The 24,733-nt window shown below is 31.0% G+C and overlaps 1 protein-coding gene across 2 annotated transcripts in view; it reads right to left on the minus strand.

Annotated features, from left to right (window-relative positions):
• Dennd1b (DENN domain containing 1B) overlaps window positions 1-24,733 on the minus strand; it is a 245,539-nt gene that overhangs the window by 86,410 nt on the left and 134,396 nt on the right. For both annotated transcript variants that reach the window (XM_048809591.1, XM_048809592.1), the window contains 3 exons: window positions 21,214-21,259; window positions 15,763-15,864; window positions 4,768-4,893 (listed from right to left, as the gene is read on the minus strand). In XM_048809591.1, the coding sequence (XP_048665548.1) occupies window positions 4,768-4,893; window positions 15,763-15,864; window positions 21,214-21,259 (274 nt within the window). The remainder of the gene's footprint in view (window positions 1-4,767; window positions 4,894-15,762; window positions 15,865-21,213; window positions 21,260-24,733) is intronic.

Here is a 24,733-nt window from a genome sequence, read left to right on the forward strand (position 1 = left end):
CACACACACACACACACACACACCAAAATGCTGCTGTCTAGACTACAGAGGCATATGTAGACATGGCTAACTTGATTATAGTTAGAGAAATCACATGAAGGCTATACTGTGCTCACTTAGAACCAAAGCCAAAGCATCTACCTACCCAACATCGTACACTACACACCTGAACAAAAAATTCCTTTCCTATGAAAGCTACTCCTTACAACTTGAAAAGATTCCTGTTACACTGGATATGCAGACATATAAGTAAAATCACAAAAAGCAAGAAAGAATGATACTGCCAAAGCAACACAATAATTCTCCATAAAAGATACCCATGAGAAAGAAGGACATCTATGAAATACCTGGAAAGGAATTCAAAAGAACAATTCTAAGTAAAAACTCAGTGATATGCAAGAGAATACAGATAAACAAATGAACAAAGTGAAGACAATAATTCATGATATAAATGAGATATCTGACCAAGATAAATAATAAAAAGGAGGCAAACAGTATTTCTGTAGCCCAAAACTTTAATCAATGAAATAAATACAATTGAGAACTTCAACAAAAAATAGAACCAAGCAGAACAAAGACTTATAAACTTTAGGACAGATATTTTGAAATAACCCATTCAGACAAAAAGAAAAAAATAAATAAAAAGAATGAAAAAAGTCTTAAAAGCATAAAGGACATTGTTGAACAAAGAAATATTCATCTTATGAGAGTTCTGAAAGGAGATAAGATAAGAAAAGACATTAAATACAGGAAAATCCAAGTTAATAAAATAGTTGAAAATAAGTCCTGAAAGACATATGGATATCCAGATTCAGGAATTTCAAATGATCCCAAGTATACTCAATCAAGAAAGACCTCCAGGGCATATTACAGTCAAAGTGAAAAATCAAAGATAAAGATAGAATTCTAAAAACAACAAGAGAAAAGTGACAAGTCACGACTACAGCAGTCTCATTAGACAAAATCAGATTTCCCACCAGAAACCTTACAGGCCAGAAGATATTGGGATGATATATTCAAAGTCCTAAAAGAAAACAAAAACTGATTAAGAAGAAATAAAGTTTTGGGTTTAATTAGGAGAAATTACTTCTGGTGTTCTATAGTCTAGAAGGGAAACTACAGTCTCAAACAATCTATGATATACTTAAAAACAGCTAGAAAAGTTTGAAGTTTCTCAACAAATAGGAATAATAAATGTTTGAGGAGATGGGAATGCTAATTACTCTGATTTCCATCATTATACATTAGATACATATACAGACTTACCCATGCCCATAGGGTAAGTTAAAGTTACCATACTTTAACTTACCCTATGGGCATGGTAATGTTATTGTCTCTGACAGTTAACGTTTCTGGTTATATGATAAGATTTCATAACAACTGCCTTCCTTCTGGGAAGGCAACCTCAGAGAAAGTCGCCCTGTGCTTCTGGGAAGAAAGGACCAAAGACATTGAGGGACACAGCAGGTGTAGGGTAAAGAAGGCAAGAAGGTCAGAGAAACCTTAGTTCTGAGACTTCCTCTGGATCAGCACGTCAAAGCACAGCTTGGGGTATCATTTTTCTGAGCCCCAACACATTCATTTAAGAAGACATACACCTTTAGGAAATGTATCTTCAGGAGTCTATGATAACAGGCAAGATTGAACAGGAACATGTTACACTGGAGAGAGGGACCGTGGAAAGAACAATCTAATCCAGGTCCTACTGTTCACTAGCTAGGGAAACACAGTGAGGTTTTTTCAACTCTATGATTATCATTGTTTATCTTTAAAATAAAAAGGTAATGTCTTGAAGGCTTGTAAAAATTAAATGGAAGTGTTTATCTCTAGGGCCTATCAATGTCTGGCATCTAATGGGTGCTCAGCAGTCAGTTACTGCTTTAATAGCAATCAAAAATTACAAGTATGAGTAAAAATAACAAGAAAATAATCAGTGAATAATGGAGAAGTAGTATATTAAGGAAAATGAATATATAGTTCACAGAAAGAAAGGATCAGGCATGAAGTATGGAGTCAAGAATCAGGAAGTAACTTGGCTGAACATTAAAATCATAGGAGATAAAAGAACTGCCAGAAAGAAAGAAAATTATAAATAAAGGTTTGGGAGCCTGAGAAGCTTGAGATTACTGGTGCCTCAGGCAGAATTATATAAACTGAGGTCAAAGTTTTGGAAAGAAAGTAAAAGGAAGACAGATTACTTGCTCAGCATCAGGTGAAGAGATAGCCTGACACCCTGGTTAGTCTGGGCCTAAACACATTTTAAGTATTGTCAGTAAAGGAAATAATGATTCATTTTTATACCCATGAACAATCATAAAACTTTAAAAAGTAAGGCCTAATGAAAGAATTTATATCCACCTTAAAGGTATTTAGTAGGTTTTTCCTTTAAAGTTATACTCTACTAGTGAGAATATTCTACTAAAATATATTCATGAATAGGCAAAACCATGAAATATTATAATTTCAACACTTGATCCATTTTTATTTATATCTATCAAAAATATATAAAGTACATATACCTATTACACAAATGACCAAAAATAATCTAGAAAAAAAGCAATCATTTTAATAAATTATGACACAATCAATTTGTAAAGAAAATGGCTTAAAACACATTTTAAACATAATAAAGATATGAATAGTTTCCCTTGAATACTGTTACTTTTGAAAAACAAATTTTTAAAAAACCTGAATGTTTTCAATAACTTTAAAAACTTTTCAAAGTCAATAAAAATGCATACAAAATGAAAATACTATTCCCCAGCTCCCTAAAAGAACTAGCAATAAAAAGAGAAAATATCAAAAATTAAAAGGAAAAAAATTAGAAAAAATTAACAAATGGGATCAATAAAAACAAAGATATTCTATGATAAAATTATATATTTCTTACAGGTACTGAAATTATGGCTTTCAAGATTGTTTTGAAAAAACTGAAAATCATGGAAATCTTATATTCCTGTCTGCTCAATGAAGCTCAAAAATGTTAAAAACATGCTATTTTAATCATTCCACACTGTACCCAACATATTGACAATTTAAATCTATTAAGAAATGTTTCTCTTTTCACTTCAGTTTACTTCTGTCCTCAAATCTGTAGTTTTTCACAAATTTTAGAAGGAAAACAAAAAGAAAAAGTTAGTTTATAAAGATGAATAAGTATTTAAATGTGGTAAAATTCATGCAAAATTATATTTTTAACCTTCTTTTCTATACTATAAACTCAAAATCAATTCCTATTACAAAAAAATCCTATAATCACAATAAATCATTAATTTTGTCTTTCAAACTAATTTTTCTGTTTTAAGTAAAGTTGAATAAATTGAATATGTATATGCCTTATTAGAGAGTAGATAACTGTTTTCTAGTCTTGCAAAGAGTGAGATCCTAACAACAATATTTAAGGCTCTCCCATATGAGCTCTGTATGTTATGTATGGTACTATGAGTTCTATAAATGCATACATTTAAAGCATTAGCATGTGCTATGGTTTAGATAAGTGTCCCTGAAAGCCCCACATGTTAAGGCCTGGTCTTTCAGCCAGTGGAGCTATTGGGAGATGGTGAAATCTTTTAAGACCTCTAAGGAGAGGTCTTCCATTTGTTGAGTATGTACCCCTGAAGAGGATATTGAGATCCTGGACCCTTTCTCCTTAATTTTTGTGTCCCAGCCATGAAGTAAGGATAAGGAGCTTTGCACGTGCTCCCTGCAAAAGCGAGCTGACTTCCCAAAGCTCAAAAACAATGAGGCCAATGGACCATGGACTGAAACATCCAAAACTGTGAGTTAAAAATAAAGCCTTCCCTTTTATAAGTTGATTACCACAGGTATTTTGTTACAGCTAACATAAAGCTAATAGAGCATGTAAAATGGACATACACATTTACTTAGAGACAGCAGCCAATATGCTCATGCATTTAAGAGTCTTCCAATAACTCAATAGCCCTTGAACACATTCACATATGTTTTGTACTTCCTACTTTACAATAGGGATTTACAAACCAACCCTGAAAGATAGAGAAACTATAAGAATTCTCATTCTACAAATAAGATCAAAGTCTAGTGACTAAGGGTACTACAGTTTAGTAAACTTCCTAATAAACAGCAGGTCTTTGTATTACTTTTACTAATTCTATGTTTTTATCCTTTGAAATATATTTATCTGGTCATGGAACAGTAGTATAATCATTTTTATAAATCAACTTAACATACCTTAATCAATAATGCAGATTAGACCACCTAAAAACTTGGCTATAATTCTACACAATAACCATTTTTAGAATGTAAAATTAACAGCAAAATGAGCCAAAATACACTAAATAGATAAGCCCACTTTAGAAAAGTGTTACACATTAGGCAAACAATTAAGTTTCCAAATATTGCAAAAATTTTCAGTTTTAACTTCTTAAACTTTCACATTGTACTTGTCATATTTAAATTCATTAAATAAATTTGATTGATGAATTTCTTAATAATTTTAACAAGATCAGATAAGTGCTTTATGTTTGAACACAATTAATTAGTTAAGAGGTAAGTGTTCCATTTTTAGAATTTTAATAAGGTGATATGCAAAAGTGTGGGAAGTATTAACTAAAGTTTGCCAAAAAACTTAACACAGAAAGCCAAGGAATTGGAAATGTTTTATAGTATATTATGTTGGATTTTATAAGATAATCATGATACTTTTTTAAGGTGTGATATTAAAATGATGTTTCTTTCTTTTGCCTCATTCCAAAGAACTATACAATAGTGATGAAATAAAATGCTTACAGGTTTGTATCTCAGAGCATCTCTGTAGGATCCAAACAAAGCAGCCTGTGCCCTAAGAAAGGCCCTAGCTAGTCCATCACCAGTAGCTGTAGACTGTTTCTTCAGTTTATTTTTCAAGGCTGAGACCTGCATGACAGAGAAGAACAGTTAAATTAACACCTCAGAAATTGGTACAGCGAGGTACGAACCCAATCAGCAGGCAAACCACAGTGTCTGCAGGTCAGCCAAAAATTCATCCTTCTTTCTGATAGCTTATCTTTTTAACTGCAGCGAGCACCTGCTGGTCTGTTAATTGAAACCAAAGCAGGAGTGAATAGTAACGTGCTAATGCAAATTGGTTTATGCTCTCTTTTTTTTCCCAAGGCCTCTTGACATAAATAAGCTTTAATTATTTTACAGTAAACTGCTTGTGAGCCACTTTTCTGCAGATTTTTAGCAATTACAACATGTGTCCACTTGTTTTGAGGTGAAGCTCATTGAATATAGCTCATTTCTGCTATGTAAGGTTATTTGTTGTGGGTTCTTCAGGATCACTTAGAATTTTATTTTACTTTTGAAAGCTTTATTTGCATATGTAATTTTCCAGTCATTTGTTGATATGTTTTGTCATTATTAGAAAAAAAAGAGGGAAGAAGAGATAAACTTATTGAGACCTTACCATGAGTGGAGAATTATGTTCTGCAAATGTTACACATTGTCTCATTTAATATTCACAATAGTCTTCTAAGAAAAGAATTCATATCCCAATTATGAATGAAGAGATAAGAGATGCAAAGACATGAATTAACCTGCCCTCACTATGTAGCTAATAAGAGGAAAATATATGATATACACTTTCTTTCTAGTTTTCAGACTACCACATGCTGGCCTTAAGTTCAATGTCACTATATCATAAACCAGTAATCAAAAAAGTACTAATGTTTTTAAATTAAGAAAGATTCATCTAGGAATTTGTATGATTTTAAAAGTCACCTAAATGTGTTATCATTTTTCAGACATATTCCATCCTTTAATTTCAAGTGCTATGAACTTTAGAGAACAATATTATCAGATTAATGTTTAAGTGAGTTCTACTCCTGATGTAAACTCATTTTTTTGAGAGGAGATATGTAACATTCTCCTATGCATCAAATTCACTTCAATAATTTCTTTCACATACAATGGAAAACTATAGTCTTTATATTTAAAAATATTGATCCTCATACACAACCCCCATCAATGCTTAAAACAGAAACGTAAAACTATGTAACAATTCTGTTTTCTTAATAAAAACTGAGACAAATTCCAATTGGATTCCTCCCTTAACAGAGCATGTTCTTACTGTATGAAACTACCAGATAATAAAATAATGTCATTTATCCTTTACACATATATGCAAAAAGGAATATTTTTATTTCCTTATGCAAGTAGTCCTGACTAGTCTTGTAGATGATGATTGTAATTGAAGTGTCAACCTAATTAACAACTAAACTTTGAATAATGCTAATGAGAAATGAGCACAGCATCAGAGGAAAGAGCAGCTCTACAGGTGATAAACCTGCACAGTGGTGACATTTTCCAGTGTGAAGTCACAGTTGCTGTGATCTGATCAAAGAAACAAACCCCCATTGGGTCCAATTATAACCATAGTTTTGAAAAAGTTATTGAGTTATGATGTTCATAATCTATGCAGAAAGGCCTTTGCAGTATAGGTCTTCTCCCCATAGCTGTGATCTTTTCAATTTATATCGAAGCTCCATAGATTCAGATAAAAGTTTAGAGCCTAATTCATTTAGCCCACAAAGTGCATATACCAGGATTCATTTAAGAGGGAATTTTTAATATTAAAATCTAACCTCAATAAATGAACATTTTTAGGTAATCCACATATCCAAACAATAATACAGCTGAAGGATACAAAAATAAATCTTCTGTCTTAATGCTCTTTATTCTAGTTTGAATAATATTATTTTTTTCTAAGTTTCAAATGGTTTTAAAATATAAAACAATAGAAATGAATATCAGGGCACATATTTAATTACTATCCCCAAAATATATTACGATGGAAGGAAAAGAAAATGTTCTCAATTTTTAGAAATATTATTTAACCTAAATGGGTTGGGGAATTTTTAATTTTTGCTTTTAAAAATTAAAAACAAATAAGTCATGCTTTATATGTGTGCAAAAAAAGTGTACTTTTTAATAAAATAGGAAATTGACAATTTAGCTCTCTATAAATCAAGCACACATTATTCTTTGAATATGCATAATACTTTTGCTCACAGGCAATGGAATCAAGTGTACCCACTCCTCTGGTTTTACTCCATTATGCCCTTGACTACATGACTGTTGCTTGAGCTATCCAGGAGTATCAATCTCACAATCCCTTCCTGACAAAATCATAAACTTTAAACCTTTACTTCTAGTTACCCAGTCATAGTTTCTGAGCTTTGTATGAATGTATAGAAAATGAAAAGAAAATATGTGTTCTAGAACTGCACTGTCCAAATGAAATGTCATTCATCCAAACTGAGATTTACTCTAAGTGTAAAATAGAAACTATTTCATGAATAATTTTTATATTGATTATATTTTGAAACAGTATTGTAAGTATGGGATAAATAAAATATATCACTAAAATTAATTTCATCAAATTCTTTGGAATTTTATTGAGATTAAAAATTTTAAATTACATATGTGGCTCACATTATATTTCTATTGGATTTCTATTGGACAGTGCTTATTCTTCATGAGCATACCATCTAATTTCCTACAAATATGTGAGATTGAAAATAGCAATAAATATGGTTCCCTTTTTCCTGTGCTATTTATATATTATTTCAACTTCTACCAACTACATCAACATAAACTAGAAGATTTCAACTGTTAGTACCTGTAGATCTGAGGTTGTTCCTGTTTTTCAGAGACCAGAAAAGCAGCTGAATTAACTGCTTTTATATGAGACAATGAATGCTCAAAAATAGTCTGTAAAACTGAAATTGTTTTTAAAAATCAATTTTACATAAAAGGATATCAATCTCACATAAAATGATTATGTCAACTTTACTGTTTTCTCTTCCTTTAGGTCACTGGAGTAAATTATCACCCGTTACCATTGCCCTTTGCAGTACTAATTAGCTTTTAGCAGTTTTTATCTATAAAACGATGGTGTTTCTTCTGCACTTTTTCAATATGTGGTCTGAGAAATGACATTTTATGATTTAATTTCCAAACTTATACATTTAGTTGGGGAAAAAATTGTGTATGTTCCCATGAATTCTATATACTTGAATATAACTCAGAATTTAGAAAAACATTTGAAATCTTAGTCATATGGCTATTATCACATAATCCTATTAATAATGAAAAAGTATCAATTGTCTTGTTTTATTATTTTTGAAGTTAAGTCACTTGGGGCATGCACTTGAAAGATACTCAGGCTCTGGCCTTTTCCTGACTCTTCATCATAAAGCTACCATGAGGGAAGCCATTTCCTCTGCCACTTGCTCCTATCAAGACTGAAACTTCTGAAATCATGAGCTAAAATAAACATTTCCTCTTATAAGTTGTTTATCTCAGGTATTTTGTTACAGTGCTGGAGAGCTAACTAACACTCCACTTCAAACTCAAGGTCATAACAGTGTCAATTTCATTTATTCTGTTGTTCTCAAAGGAACTTTTTAGGTCCTCCTCAGCATTTTACCCTTTCTCATCCCCATATGCAATACTTCACCAAGGCTTGTCAATTCTACCTCTGATATACTTTTCAAATCTGTCCACTTTTCTCTAAATCCTTGTATTACCAGGTTCAAGTAACTATTATCATTTTTCACAATGACCACTGCAAATGGTGTTCACAGATCTATCTTGTTTTATTTCTTAAACTCACAGTGACCTTCCAGACCCAGAACCCAAAATGATATTTTTTAACTTCAAATAGATGACACTATTCCTCTGTTAAAAACTGTCACTGAATTTTCAATAAAGTCCAAAGGTCTGTTAAAGAACCATAGTCCCTTCTGATCACTCCTGCCTATCTCTACCATCTCCTTTTGCATAACTCTTTTACTCATCACACAACCTAGAGGGCTTCTTTCCATTTCTTGAATTTGCCAACCTCTTCACCATGGCCCAACTTTTGTATATGCTTTTCCTCTTCCTCCTTTGCTTGTCTGTCTGACTCATACCCACCATTCAGGCTACTTCTGAAGAAAGATAATCCTGACACACTGAGCTTAGCTGTACCACAAACACTGTGGACTAGTAAGAATAATATGTCAGTTCAGCTAAATTATTTTCACTTTAGTTTGCTGGTAGCAGAAATGGGGCTGTCAGTCCACAAACATTTACTCTTCTTTTCTTTGGTAATATAAGTCTTAAGCTTTAAATATTACATAGTTAAAACCCAGCTATTTCTCAACATCCCTTGTGACCTGGTGGCCATATGGCTGGATTCTAACAAAAGGGATGTGAACTGAGGAATGTGACACTTTCAGGCTATGCCCTAAAAGGTGTATGAGTGCCCTTCCCTGGATTTCCCCTTTTATTTGAGGGCAAAGAGTAGTGGAACAGCTACCTTAACCCTGGAGATGAATGCCATGTGTGAAGGATAGCAGACACCCCACAGCTCTGAACAACTTTCCTCTTAATTATTACACAACAGAGAAAAAAACTTCTATTTTTATCTAGAAAAGGGTGTTTAGAGGTCTCTATTACAGCAGCTTAGTCTGTACCCTAATAAATATGTCATCTAAAGAAGAGACAAAGAGTACAAAAGGATATGTGACAGATATGAAATAAGAATATAGACCAAGCCTCTGCTTACATAGTTTCTCAAACAGGTGCTGCTGAAATCCCACCCTCAATGCAACTTGTACAGCATCAGGGGGTTGTCATGCTTTAACAAAAAAACAAACTTCAGGCTTACAGTCTTTACTGCTGTGGTATACTGAGCTCTCAAGAGCCTGTACATTACCACAAAAGACAATTACTTGCTACACAACAATTGCAAATGATTTTCTCTGTATCAATGAGCCTAGAACAGATCCAGTCTACCAATCTCACCCTTAATCTAAATTAGAATCTCCTTGTTTTTCTCTTCTACTGCATTTTTTCCTTTCTTTTACAGCATTTGACCCAACTTGTAATACTAGATAAGTGTTTGTTAACACAATGTAAACAGCATAAAACTGGGGTATATATTTTCTTGTTCACCATTATATCCCCAGCTCTTAGCAAAATATGGGCAGATAGCAGATGCTTGACAAATACTTGTTGAATCAGTGAAGACTGAAAAAGTAACTAAATTAGCATATCAACAATCTGTTTCAGGCATACTTTTACATTTATTCCTCTTTACTCGAGCAGAATATCTGTGATGGACACCAGGATCATAATTCATTTAAAAGTTAACCAAGTTATGATATAAGAAAGACTGGGGAATAACTATGGTGACAGTGCTCTCAATATCACATACAAAAGAGTTTCTTGAATACGGAAAAGTCAACAATTTAAAGGACTAGAATAAATTGGAAATTCTTTTAATAGTCAAAAATCAAAGTTTACATTTTCAAAAAATAGCTTTAGAACAGAGAGTGACATGCTATTAAGGTAATATGGGAGGGAGAGGGTGTGGGCAACAGAAGAAGACGGGGTAATTTAATATGAAATACAAAGTCATGAGGAAGCCAAAGACTTCATGCGCATTTAAAAATCACTAAAAGTAACAAACAATAAATCAACTTTATAAATGGCAAAAGTACAGAGACATAAAAGGGGGGATTACTAAAGTCTGGTGGGAGGGACAGCTTGCCTCATTCATTTAAGAGAAAATAACAAAGATCTTTGAAATGTTTGGAAGCATATTTAAGGCTTCAGCGACTTTTTATTTTTGTTTTTGCACTTAAGGCTTATGTTCTTAAAATATACACCAGGAGAACAGTTGGAAAATAGTTATATATATACTATTTTACCTACAAACATACAAACAAAAAGTCTATTTTTAAATATCACATCTCTGAAAATAATCACTTATAAAAGAATAGTGACTTTCTAGAGACACTCAGTTAGTGTACAGAAATACAATCATATCCTCACAAGATGGCCTCCTTTTCCAAATACAGGAAATAGAATGCTATACTCTTAGACAAAAAGTATATTTCAAATATGCTTATAGGTTTCTTCTTTTATTTATTATGAAAGTCAAATGAAAATATCCTTACAAAATTTTCCAGAAGATGACTGTAAACAGGGACTTTAAAAGCAAACTTTTAAGAAGAGCAATTATGTTTCCTTTCAACATAATTGCTTAATATAATTCATTTATTGAATACCTACTATGTACAAAGTACTGCGCCAAGGCTGTGTGGTGGGGGGAAACACGTAACTAGATGCCTGGATTGTAAAGCTAAGAACTCAAAGCATGCTCATGAACACATTTCAGAGACACGCTGAAAGCAGTATTTTCCCTGAAATCTACTCTAAACCAAATAAAATGTTCTCCAAATTCTGTAATAAGCTGAATAAAACTGTATACTTCCTCACATGGCCATCCCAGAAATTTGTTAGGGGCTTCACTTACGATTAGACACAATAAGGATTATAGCAGAGCTGAGGCAAACCTGGAACTAATATAATATTCTCTGGGGCCTTTTTTTTTCTTTATAATGTATATTATGACATTTAACATGTTAAACCTTCATGTTAGATTAGAGGAAATATTCAATGAATTAAACATATCTATTGACAATTTGCATGGCCTAAGAGGTCAGTATACAATGGTTTTAGGAAAGGTGATTTAAAAATTCTCTGAAATAGCTAATTCTTTTTCCAACTTATTCCCTAATAAGTGTAGATATCCAAACATGTTATTTAAAGTCAAAGTTTTAGGTGTTTTCTCAAGTTTTTTAGGCTTTTAGTGATTCTGGGTGATTTAGAGTAATTTATGTCTTTTCTTTTCCTATCACATTAAATCATTAACACATTTCTTCAGATAATACTTAAAGGCTTTACTATAACATGCACGGTATTTTAGATAAGATCATTTTATATAATAGGATCTTTCTAATATTTTAGTTATCAAAACTTCTTTTTACTAATCATAGCTATTTTATCACATACTGGGGTCTACAGTGAATTGTACAATAACTCCTAAATGCACTATATTTTCTCTACACTCTTACGGTAGAAAACAGAAACAAATTTTCCAATAGTATAATATACAATATGAGAATAACATTTTTAGAACAATCCTGAAAACCTTAAATCAAATAGATTATTTTGATATTTCTTTAACAATATGACCATGGTAAATAAACTTTGATATTAAATTTCAAATGATTAATTATTACATTGTGTATCACATTTATCTGAGGGGATCATGGTCTAGTACTTGGCGCGTATGACTGATGATCAACCTATCTGCACTAAATGAGATACACCATGCTTTGTGTGACTTGATTTTCTTATCTAAAATAAGGATAAGCATTTAAAAAAAATTAGTTGTAGATGGACACAATATCTTTATTTTATTTATTTTTATGTGGTACTGAGTATGGAACTCAGTGCCTCTTATGTGTGAGGCAAGCAATCTGCCACTGAGACACAATCCCAGCCCAGGGATAAGCATTTTGATCTACCTCAGAATACATTATTTTTTAAAACCGAATGAGACAAAATTATTTACAGACAGTTAAGAAATACAGGCAAATTAATTGCCTGTTGTAATGAATATCCTAATGCACAAAACTTTTTCAAATGTCAATTCTAACCTACTTCTGTCTATGGGAGTTAGTTTACAATTGTTTACCTTAATTTTTTTGAGTCTGGATTTCCTGAATCTTATTATAATTCTAATCATTAGCTTAATTTTCCAAAGAGTGGGCCACGCTATTTGTTATTTTTGAAATAGCAGCAATCTCCAAAATACTTTTAAAAATGAAGAGTAATACCTTAGAAATATACCATTTTAAACTGTTAGGTAATTAAAACTAAATTTGTATAAATGTTTGGAATGGGAGGTTTCAATAGTCTATTTTCTTAAATTAAAATGGATTCATTTGAGATTTAAATGCTATATTTAATTCAACTAGCTTTTTCCCACTTAAAAAACATACAACAATAAGCCTAACTATGATTGATAGTTAAAATTTACTTTTTTATTTAAAAACATTCAGACTATATATGTTCAAAGATTTCTACATGATACTACCACCAAAAATTTAGTCATGTGTTCACAGACAGAAAACACATAAACCACATTTTAATTTATCTAATGCCTTTAAAAGGTATTCCGTGTAATAATCAGTATCACTAAAATCACTCCCCATAAAATATTTGTGTTTGTGTGTGTTAATGATAAAAATCTATAGTGAAATGATGAAATAAAAAAACAAGTGTTCTTGTCAGAAGACAGGAAGAGAGTTTTTTCCCCTCCCTCAAGAAAACAAAGGATTCCTGGAAGCTTTGCCCTGATTTATTTTTCCAATTTTAAATACCTTAAGAGTAGCGGAACTGCTACTGGCATGGTAGTATTTCTAACAGTCAATAAATCTAAAATATTATGTGTGAATATTGGAATGAAGCCATTAAGAAGATTACAGCATGCAACACAGCAGAGGGTCCACAGGAAAAAAGACCTAGTAATTCAGGACAACTGTGACCACTGACCTTTGAACAGCCAAGACCACTGGTCAATCTGACACAATAATAGAGTGCACATGCATAGAAAGTCATCTAGCCTGTAAGTATAATTTAAATGCTTTGGTGGATGATTTTAAAACACCTTCCACCTAAATCTCAGTCAACTTATTAAACAATCAAACAATTACAAATACTAATATTCTTTAGGCTTCAAAAACGTACTATTAATTTAAATTACACACAAAAATTCAGTAAAATCATTTGTGATTTTAACACATCTCATTTAAAACATTTGCCATTTAAAAAATATGTTGTGATACTTCATCATTTTCCTATGGAGCTATAAGAGACAGGTTAAACAACCACCTTAAATATTTTTAGAAAATTACTATAACTTTTAAAATATTCATATTTTCAACAAATGATCCTTGCTCTATCTCAGAAGCATTTTCATTTATGTAGCCTTCAAATTATCTGTAATTCTGTGGCCTTCAGTTTCAAGCTTCTATATAATCAATCCACCACACCTGGCAGTGTTCCTTTTTACCTATTTTAAATATTTCAGTTTTGCTTAGTTATAATGTTGTTTATGAGTAGACTACACGATGACCTATCATCTTTTATATTTAAAACTCATATTTGTACATTTTGTGAATACTACTTATCATCCCCATCTATTTAAATAAGTGTCTTAATTATCAACTAATTCTAGTATTTCTCAATTTTAAAAAAGCAGAGTTCTTCTCAAAGAATCATCTCACTAAAGCTGACAATAAAATTTTTAATATCATATACAGAAAAGCTGAATTTCTTTCTCTCTTTATTTCTCTTTCTTTAATAAACAATCCTTCCTCAATTGAGCATTAACAGTACGAGATATATGCACACAGGAAAACATTCTTAAAAGTTGGAATTCTATTTTTTATAATTATTTCTCCATCCATTGAAGAATACTTTGATGGGATTCTAAATGAATAACTAATCATTTCTAGTAGTTTCTGCAAAAGTTTATAATGAGACAATCTAGTTATAATGAGCTGAAAAGATAATTGTTCATTGGCCTGAGTGTGGATGTGTTCAAACAGCATGAATTTTTACTAGAGTTAAGATAAAAGAGTTCAGAGTAATGTGCCTCAAGGTCAGCAAGCATTTTAGGTTATTTATAGTCATAAATAATCTGATTTGGACTTTGAAATAATATGTTTCCTATCACTAACTATAAGAACAATCAAGGCTCATGTGGCTGTATATTTGGAATTTAGAATTTTTAAATCCTTAATAATGGATTTCAAAGCAACTGTAATTTACACAAAAATGTATTATGATTTTTAATTCCCAAATTTTAATGTCCTTGAAAAGATGCTTTGCTTTTTGAAAAAGGGGAGTTAGTTTAACTTAGAACTAAATCACAGGATGTTTTTAACTAGCCCATTAAATAAAATATATACAGAAATAGTACTCGTTTGCATTTTGCCCTATACTAAGGAATACGAAGGCCAGAAAAATGTACTTTTTGAGACTATTTAACATGAAATACAGAATATGTCCCATTATAAGCTGCAGACACAAACGCACATGCACACAAACCCTCTGCAAGATCAAAGACCAGAAAAGAACTGGCACTTAATTTATCAGCCTTTACAGACAAAAGACAGTTTTCGTCATTTCAAAAGGATCAGATGTCTTTTATGACAAACTGCGTTTGCAGTTTAATTTACAAATAGAATTCTAAGTAAGCAGTCTTTGCTCTGCCAAAGCAAATGACAAACAGTGTAGGTTTTCATTCTTGCGGTCCTCAGCAGGATAGAAAAGATTAAAATAAAACTGAAATAATTTAGAGAAAACAAATAAATGTTTCAGAAAGTTGAGGGAGATCAAAGCCAGAATTTTCTGACCCCAACTGTACAAGCATTTCTTATTATATTGACCAGTGCCATCAGATCATTAATTAAAAGGAAAAGCGCTGGCAGGTGGCAGGGAAGCAAAAGCCGATAATTGGCCCCCTTCTTCTTCTTGCCTTCAAAAACTCTCTCATTCTTTTGCAAGACATGCCACTAGGCAGACAGAAATGCCTACTTTGTAATATAATGATTAAGATGAGATGAAGAGACTTACGTTTAAAGAAACTCTGCCTAATGAATGCATCTAGCTTTTTAATTATGATGGTACTTTTACAATAAGGAATATGATGTCCCATTCTACATCTCCTCAACTGCCAAAAGGTAAAAATGCTAAAAATAGAACTACATCAATTCCTCTCACACCACTTGCACACACCAACCCTTTTATTTAAGATAAAAAGTGAGAAAATAACTCTTAACTCAAGGGTCCAGGAGAAAACATATACATTCCCCACAAAATATCCTTCAGACTTACCACATCACTTGGCAGGTTGTTCAAGTCATTAAATGGTGATTCTAGAGTATTTGTGTCAACATTTAACATAACCACATCTTCCAATGATTTGTTTTTCACTCTCTGTTTAAAAAACACATATATGAAAAAGACAAAATATTTTCTATGCAAACTATATGGTTTTTGGTGTTTTTTTTAAACACCAAAACATTATCTTAATGCAATAGGCTTGAAAATTTCAACAAAAAAATCCTACATTACAAAAGGATATAAACAACTTCATATTCTTAGGAAGGAAATTTGATCATAATCCATTCAAAACATTTGGTAGAAATGCTTAAAATGCGGTATTTGCTCATACAATACTGAATTAATTCAACTACCAAAGAGATAATGCAACAAAAACCTATTATAAAATTGGCACACTTGTATCATAAAAACCTGTAGTCTTTAAAATTCATCAAATGAATATCAACCCAATAATACAGTAATTTGTACCCTGCTCCTCACCTAACTTTAGCATAAATCATACTGTAGTGACAACATAAAATAATAACTATGACCACAGTATTGATCTGCATTTTAAAATGAATAAATATTTTCTCTACATTTTCATACCAGTAGATATACCTTGATGATGAGGACTGAAAGTGGTCTAAGAGAAAGTAACAGAGAGGAGAGTAAGCTGGAACTTATAGTTAGCAATATTCCTTACATCAATTTCATGGTAAACAATGAAATTTAATAGCCTATCAGAATGACCATTTTATTTGTCTTATTTATTTAAAAGCTTTAAAATAGTCAACATACCTCAATATGTTCACAAATTATACTAAATTACAATTTTATCAAAATTTTTGACCTAATAAAGAAAATAGTTATGGTTATTTTGTCCTATTTAAATTATCATATATACTTTTAAAAAAGCATTGATTTCTATTTGTTTGATTTAAATTATAGCAAATGGTGATAAGTGATAAGTAATGTGTTCATTAAGGAAATAAATCCATGAATTTATAATTCCATAATTTTATAGGTCAACTAGTAATAGATCAATAAATAATATTTTAAAAACTATCATTGCAGAAGAAAGCCATTTTTGAAATTTATTATTTAAATATCTCAAATTTTAAATTGGCTAATTATTTTTTTAAACTGATTATGACTGAAATCTCTCTGATCTATTTAAGAATTTCAAATCTCTGCACATTTGGTAGAATGTTAAATCTGCTAGTGAACTAACAGCCTAAAGTAGGGAATTCATGTTTTAAGAGAGGTATAATATCTACGTATGATATGAATTCTTGGGAGATACACTATTTTAAACATCCACCTTGTAAAAACACATTGTATTATAAAATAAGACCTTAAAGATAGTCACTTCTAAGACACAGAGAACCATTTCTGGTGACACTAATGATATTATTTCAAAAAACATTTATAAATACACTCATTTCTTTTTCTTCCTATACATACTAAGAGTTTTAAATACAGAAATATGTGTTTACTTATAAATTAACTATAGTATAAATATAATAATCCATTTAATATTGTAAGCAAATATATATTATATTGGTGTACTTGTAGTAATGGTATTTGGACAAACTATGTTATATAATATACATAATATACATCTTCATTTTTAAGTTAGCTTTATACCAGAAAATATGTAAATAATCTGGGAGCTAGACACATATTTTAAGAAGTAAAATGAGCTTTTAAAAATAGCACAGGATAGATGGGCACAGTGGCGCAAGCCTATATAATCCCAGCAGCTCAGAAGGCTGAGGCAGGAGGATCACAAGTTCAAAGCCAGCCCCAGCACTGGTGAGGCACTAAGTAACTCAGTGAGACCCTGTCTCTAAATAAAATACAAAATAGGGCTGGGGATATGGCTCAGTGTTTGAGTGCCCCTGAGTTCAATACCCAGTATCAAAAAAAAAAAAAAAAAAAAGCACAGGATAGTGCCAATGTGCCCCAAAATGTTTTGTGATAACACACTAAAGTCTGAATAATTAATATGAAATGTTCACTTTTTTCAAAATTACTTTTAGTTTTATAAAGTCAGATAATAGTGCCCACGGATTTTTTTTTAAAAGAATTAATCAATAAGAATAACAACATGAAGCAGGGTGTGGCAATACAGGCTACTCTCAAAGCTAAGGCAGGAGGATCATGAGTTCCAGGCCAGTCTGGGCAATAGGGTCTGAGAAAGACCCTATTTCAAAAAGAGAAAAAAAATGAATAGAAAAATGTATTCAGTTTTAATTAAGAAACTGAGAGGCCCTAATATTGAAATAATTTTAAGAATGAAAGAAAGAAACGAAGGAAGTAAGGAAAGAAGGAGGGAAGGAAGGAGGCAAACCTGTATTTTTGAAAGAAAATCTGGAATAGCATCAGTATGTTAACTATTTTTTCTCTTCAAATCAAGCTTAAGCAATTTTTTTTTTCTAAATAGGTATGTAAAAATCAAATGTTACCTTTTTATCTGTCTCATATTTTTATACCTTATAAAGTTATGATATATAAAAATAAGAGTGAGAAAACATGAGAAAAGAATTCCTTTTTCTTCAAAAATAAGAAAATAATAACTGGACATAGACTAAAAGGCTTATTAAGAAAACAGTAAGGTGTTAAAGTAGGTTAAGTCTTTTCATGCCCTCTATTAAACCCTTCTGCAAATGTGACTACGAATGTACATTATACACATTAATGCAAAGAAATGACACCATGGCAGCAATCATATGACCTTATGAAACTGAACAACATGTCACTTATAGTCCTTTGTAAAATGAACAAAATAAGACAATTCTCATATTTATAGCTTTTACTCATTTACTCTTAATCACTTTTACATGCCTTAGTCTGCTTTGAGATCATCCCTGAAGTTTAGTTTTCAGGAAGAACAAAATACGTTTTTCCTTTATTTTAGAAGCTTTTTTTTATTTTAAAAAGAGACTTTTTGCCATTCTTTACTCAATGATTACATAAAAAATAATTGAAAAAATTCAAATATCATTAATATGATTTAGAATAACCATGGAAGTTTTTATAAACTGATAATATATGTGGAAACTGTCTTGAACAAGAAAGAGGAAAACGACTATTTTGACTCTTCCTTGAAAAATTTCATTGTAATTGCTAAAAAAAAAATGCAAAAACTTACTCATCTCAGTCTAACATATAAACTATGTAAGTAGTTACATCCACATTTTAATTATAAATTATTTATTATAAAATAAATAAGAACAAAATAAATTTTAGTTGAAAAGTCCAATAATGAAATAGTAAGAATAAAATTGCAATACATAATATCATTGTGTAATACATTAAGAAGAAAGTTACTAAATAACACCCAACTGTTTTAAAAGAATTCTTGAAGGCCCAAGTATATTTTTTCATTTACTATTAAACCAGATAAACCAAATATAGCTGACTATCAAGACACTGGAATAAACCCAGTGAATAAAAATTATAGAGATTTCATTCAACTAACCTAACTGTGGCTCTAAATATTCTTGTTTAATAACAAAAGCTTATTTAAAGTTAGAATGCACTTTTTTTAGACGATAATTTCAAAACGTGAAAAATTCTTAAGTTTGCTCCTTAAAAAATATTTTCTTTATATATGGCCAATAAATATATGATAAATGAAACTGAACACTTAAAACATGTATAATTTCTATATTAATTTTGGAAAGCCAATTTTAAAAATTGATATAGAATATTATACAAAAAAATAACCCATCAATAGGTAGTGTCAACAACTTTAAATATTTTGCATCTGTATAAATATACAGAAAAATTATCATCTTACATTCATTAAATACAGAAAGTCACTAATGTGAAAATGCATAATAATATGCACAATAATATAGAAGTCAAATTTGATGATTTCCTTAGGAAAAAAAAAATCTAACCATGTTTAGATACGCTATCAAGTCAAGCTACTGGTCAGGGCTTGGGATGCAGCTCAGTGGTAGAGAACTTGCTTACCATGTGTAAAGCCCTGGGTTCAATCCCTAGCACTTCAAAAACAATAACAAACAAAAAACTGATCAATGAAATGCTAGTGAGGTGCTGAGGCTGTGGCTCAACAGTAGAGCACTTGTCTGGCATGTGTGAGACACTGAGTTCGATTCTCAGCACCACATACAAATAAATGAATAAAACAAATGTCCATACATCTAAAAAAATATTTTAAAAAATGCTACGAAATATTCCATGATCTAATGCCAGACTGAATACCTAAATTCATCTATTCTACATTTCATATACTTTGTTTTTTCACTGAAAATGCCTGAGCTTATAGGAAAACTTTTATAAAAATGAATAAAATATAAGAAATCATAAAGTTATCCAACCTGAATTTCAATATAAAAAACAATTCAAGCCTATTAAAAATTCATTGAGATTTACTTTCTATTAATGATGAAGCAAATAAAAAATACTGCCTACTATTTTGCAAAAAAAAAAAATGCCCCAAACTAGAGCTCAGGTGTAATTCTATAATCCAGGCCTTTTGCAGGAACATGACTCTCTCATATGATCCTTGAGAATTTTAAAATACATCAAAAGAATCTTCTTTGATCAAAGGGAAGGACTGATGTATATAGTAACAGCAACTAAGAAAACCACATTTAACTCATTATTTTGTTAATTAGAAATTAGGTTAAACTGTTAATCTGTACAATCAGCCAAAAGAGAAAGGTATTCAAAGAAAACTGAAATCACCCATCATAATGTTTCCACTCAACTGACTCAAATTTTCTGCTTTCATACAAAGCTTTGTTTATTTTTTCACAGGCTAATCTTCCAAAAAGTCTACTCTGGAAATATCACTGCTTCAGATTCAAGAACTTTTAAGTTTAAGTAGTTTCACTACAATGATAATTTAAGTAAAAAAAAAAAATCATTTTGGAATGATCTAATGACAGCTAAAAAAATTCCCAAATTTTCATCCCCCAACAGGACTAAAAATTAAAATATAAAAAGAAGCTATATTCTAATTTCAAAGTTTGTCATTAGCATATTAAAACCACATAGAAATAAACTGAAAAAAAAATTAAGTTTTCAAAATAAAAACATTTCATTTTATGAGCCACAAGTACATAAATTTTAATTTTCAAAATACAGTTCCGAGAAAAAGATATAAAAGATATCAAGTTACCATCAAGAAAAGTAGTTCATTAAGGATTAAAGTTTTTAGTATTCAAAACTTACCATATGACTTCTATAAAATATAACCTATTTTCATGGGTTTCATGTCACTAAAAATGCTCATTTAATACACTAATCTAAATGAAATTATTTCAATGCTAACTTTTTTAAATGATCATTTAATTAGCTCCTAAATATAAAGTTAGTCACTGCTTGGTATTATTCATTTGATATTCTTTCAAACAAAACTGTTTTAAGTATTATTTTTAATGAGTAAATTTTATCACTATCTCGTTTCTGAAAGATACTCACCTCTATGAGGCTGGAGTGTATTCCAATCAGGTATGGCATTGGGGCACTAAATTAAAAATATATATAGATAGATAGATTCATATAGTTTGTTAAAACTGAAACAATAATATAAAGTAATTCAAGTGCTTAAAAAATTAAATTTACTAAATGCTCAGTTCCACAACAGCACATTCTACATTCAAAATTATTCAATATATAAAATTCAAATTTAATCCTAGAGGTCATTAACATTTAAATTAAGGTTGGCTTATATAAAAATCACAAAATCATTTGTAATTAAATTAAGAGTTATAATACCTAAAAAGCATTTTTTTATTTAAGACTCTCAGGGCCTAGGCCATAGTCTGAGTTGAATCTTTTCCATATACCTCACAGCAAATAGATCCTAAATAATCATCAAATTTATTACATTTTTGCACATATTTTATCATTCTTATTTCTGTGATTTTTCTTAATATGTCTTCATTATTTCATACCTACTATGTCTCCAAATATTTAGTCAGTCAGTCAGTCAGTTACATAGTCACAGAGTCATCAAATATTTACTGAGACTTAATGTGTGCCAGGCAGTATTCTGGAAGTAGAGTTGCAAAAAAATAAACAAGTTCCTCCCATAGTGCGCTTTCTCTTCCCTCATGTATATCACCTTTAATTTAAGTTTTATAAATTCAGATTTATTCCACTTTCAGTGTAATGAATAAAATAATTTTAATAAATTAAAAATACTCAAATACAACAAGGATTTTGTATTAATTAATTCAATGCCTGATATTGGAGGTGCCAGGCTCTGAGGTAGGGGCTTGGGAATAATAATAAACAATACGACTGAAATGTGTTTCCTTGTGAATCTTGTACCCTAGCAGAAATGCAACCATTAAAAAACTTTTAATATATAAAATCTATGCTACTAGTAATTTTAGAAATATTTCTTAGGAAATACAAGAAGAAAATTATTCAACTTGACATTTCAAACAAAATTATTATCTAACAGGAAAACATAAGAATGTACAGATGTCTACAAAAGTGATAGAAGATATGTGAACAAATAGCTATATAAAAATAAAACATTTTGGCAATTCTTTTATGGGCATCTTTGTGCTTTATTAATGCAAACCTTTTCTATTAAGGCAAACAGATAATCCTCTTTCTCAAAGGATTTGCATAATTTTCTAACCATCACTGCCATTATTAAAACAGTACTGTCCAAACTCTGTGCTCACTTTTCTACTGAGAACTAATAATAGATAAAAATAACAGGCACCTTGACAGATTCAGGTATTTCAAAGTAACCTCAGAAAGTTCCAAGTTCATTTAAGGATGGATAAACAGTAACCTATACTTCCAGAATTCACACACACACACACACACACACACACACACACACAATGGATGAAGTTCTTTGCTTCTCAGTAGCCTGTACGTTCTAGTTCATTACTTATTATTGTACTACATTCTAATTCCCAGTTGTCTTTGCCTTTTGTAGCTTTGTTCCTTCCTATTCTTTTTTTAATTTTTATGCAACAGACCATCTGGAATTGATCTGATATTCTGGATACTTCATTTGACTGAAAGTTGAGAGCTATTTATAGGTCTCGATATCCTTAAGACCCAACAGATTTTCTTCCGTCAAAAGGAAAAAGGAGGAACAAATGTGGACTGTTCCACTTTTACTTAAATACGGGAAGGCCAGTTACTCCCTAGTTCATGTTTTCATCCCTTGGACTCTACAGATAACAAAGTATAGATCAATATTCTGGGCCCCCAAAATCAGGCTTGGGCCACTGTCACTAAATAAGGTAGGCAACTCTCAAGATTTTTAAATATGTTAAGCCCTCCAAACATCCAAAATAGTATAAAATTATTAGTTACCACAAAACCTTCCAATTCACCCCCAGTTAGGATATCCTAACCACAAGATGTATAATACAGAAAGTCTATGGTATCTTAAATTCCAAAACACATTTTAATAGAAGAGTGCTTGCCAAAATATTCAAGGCTTTTAAACATAGTATGTTCCTCTTATACATGTTGAAGGGATACTGGATGGACCACAGTTTTATTAAATGAGAGTTCAAACTGCTAAGTAATCTACTAAAATTCTAGGAAATACATTTTAGACAAATTCTTGTTAAAGATTATGAAGGCTACTTATCTTTTGAGATACAAACAATAAGTTTATATAAATTGTAAAGATAGAATTAAAAATTCAGTAAAAAGCATCTATGCAGAGTAATAAATAATAAAATAATAAAGTAACTCAAAACTTTTTATAATAATAAAGTAATTCAAAATTTGTTTATAAGATAGCTAAGTAAGTATTCACAAGTTTTTTCCTCACTAATTTTAAATAAAATCCAAAAATAGAGCTATTTGAGGCACAAGCATTATTAATCTACAACACAGATTTTCTAAAGTAATTATGATATTTTTCAGAAAATGGGATTAATTGAATAGGTGTTTCCTTCCCACCTTTTCATAGTGGATTGTGTACCTCCTAATACAAAATAAGCCAAGTCTCATGGAAAGAAATTTTGCAAACCCTAGCTGAAATTTCCTAATTAAATTAGGGTGTTAATAAGTCAGGAAGAGATCCTTGGCAACACAGATGTTAACATCCATGTGCAAAACTGTCCTAGATCTTTCCATCAGTGAAGTTATTTTGAAAAGACAGAATATAGAAGGCTCTATTATGAATGCTGTTTCTTTTTGGTAGAAACTAACCTTCACTCAAAATATTGCCTTTCTTTTCTTTTTAGGTTTTCTTAACAGACTACCTGTTACTATAACAACAATCTATTGGGGGTAGTATTAAGATTGTAATCTTCCATTAAAAAAAAAAAAACTGTTCCCTTAGAAGCTAAATTGATCATTTCATAGCAGAATCAGATAGATGAGCTAAATGAAAAGATTGACTAACCATTCCCTGACCAAACAACAATTTACTTTTACTATTCGTAGATCACAACAACTCTTAAGCATTTATGAACTCAGATAGTTTATCAGTGTCATAAACTTGCCACATTAAAATACTCTTATTTTGGCTGATTAAGGGAAAAATACAGATTGTATAACTTTCTTCTGAGAATCATCCCTAACCTTCCAAGAAGGTGGGCTGTTTCTTCAATTTCCATGCATGGTTCTTTTGTATGTCTCCACAATAGGACTTACAATATCTGAGCTTTATGTGTGTATGTGTGTGCACATATAAGTTTATGTCAGTATATATGTATGTCTTCCTATCTGTGAAGCTCCAAAGGGCAAAAACTTAATCTTATTCATCACATTACATACACACATCTTGGCAAATAGTTGCTCACTAGATGTTTGATGAACAAATGTATGGATGAATGAACAGACCAACAAAGTAGTTAGGCTTTATCAATAAACCAAGATGCGATATTCACCCATGGTCACAAGATGGCATTATGGTTCTCCACAACCTGTTCTATGCCAGAGCTATCAGATACAAAAACAGAAATACTTTGAGGAGCTAGAATCACTTCAGGATTTGGAAAGCTCT

This window comes from Marmota marmota, unplaced genomic scaffold (assembly GCF_001458135.2).
Source record: "Marmota marmota marmota unplaced genomic scaffold, marMar, whole genome shotgun sequence".
NCBI classification, from domain to species: domain Eukaryota; kingdom Metazoa; phylum Chordata; class Mammalia; order Rodentia; family Sciuridae; genus Marmota; species Marmota marmota.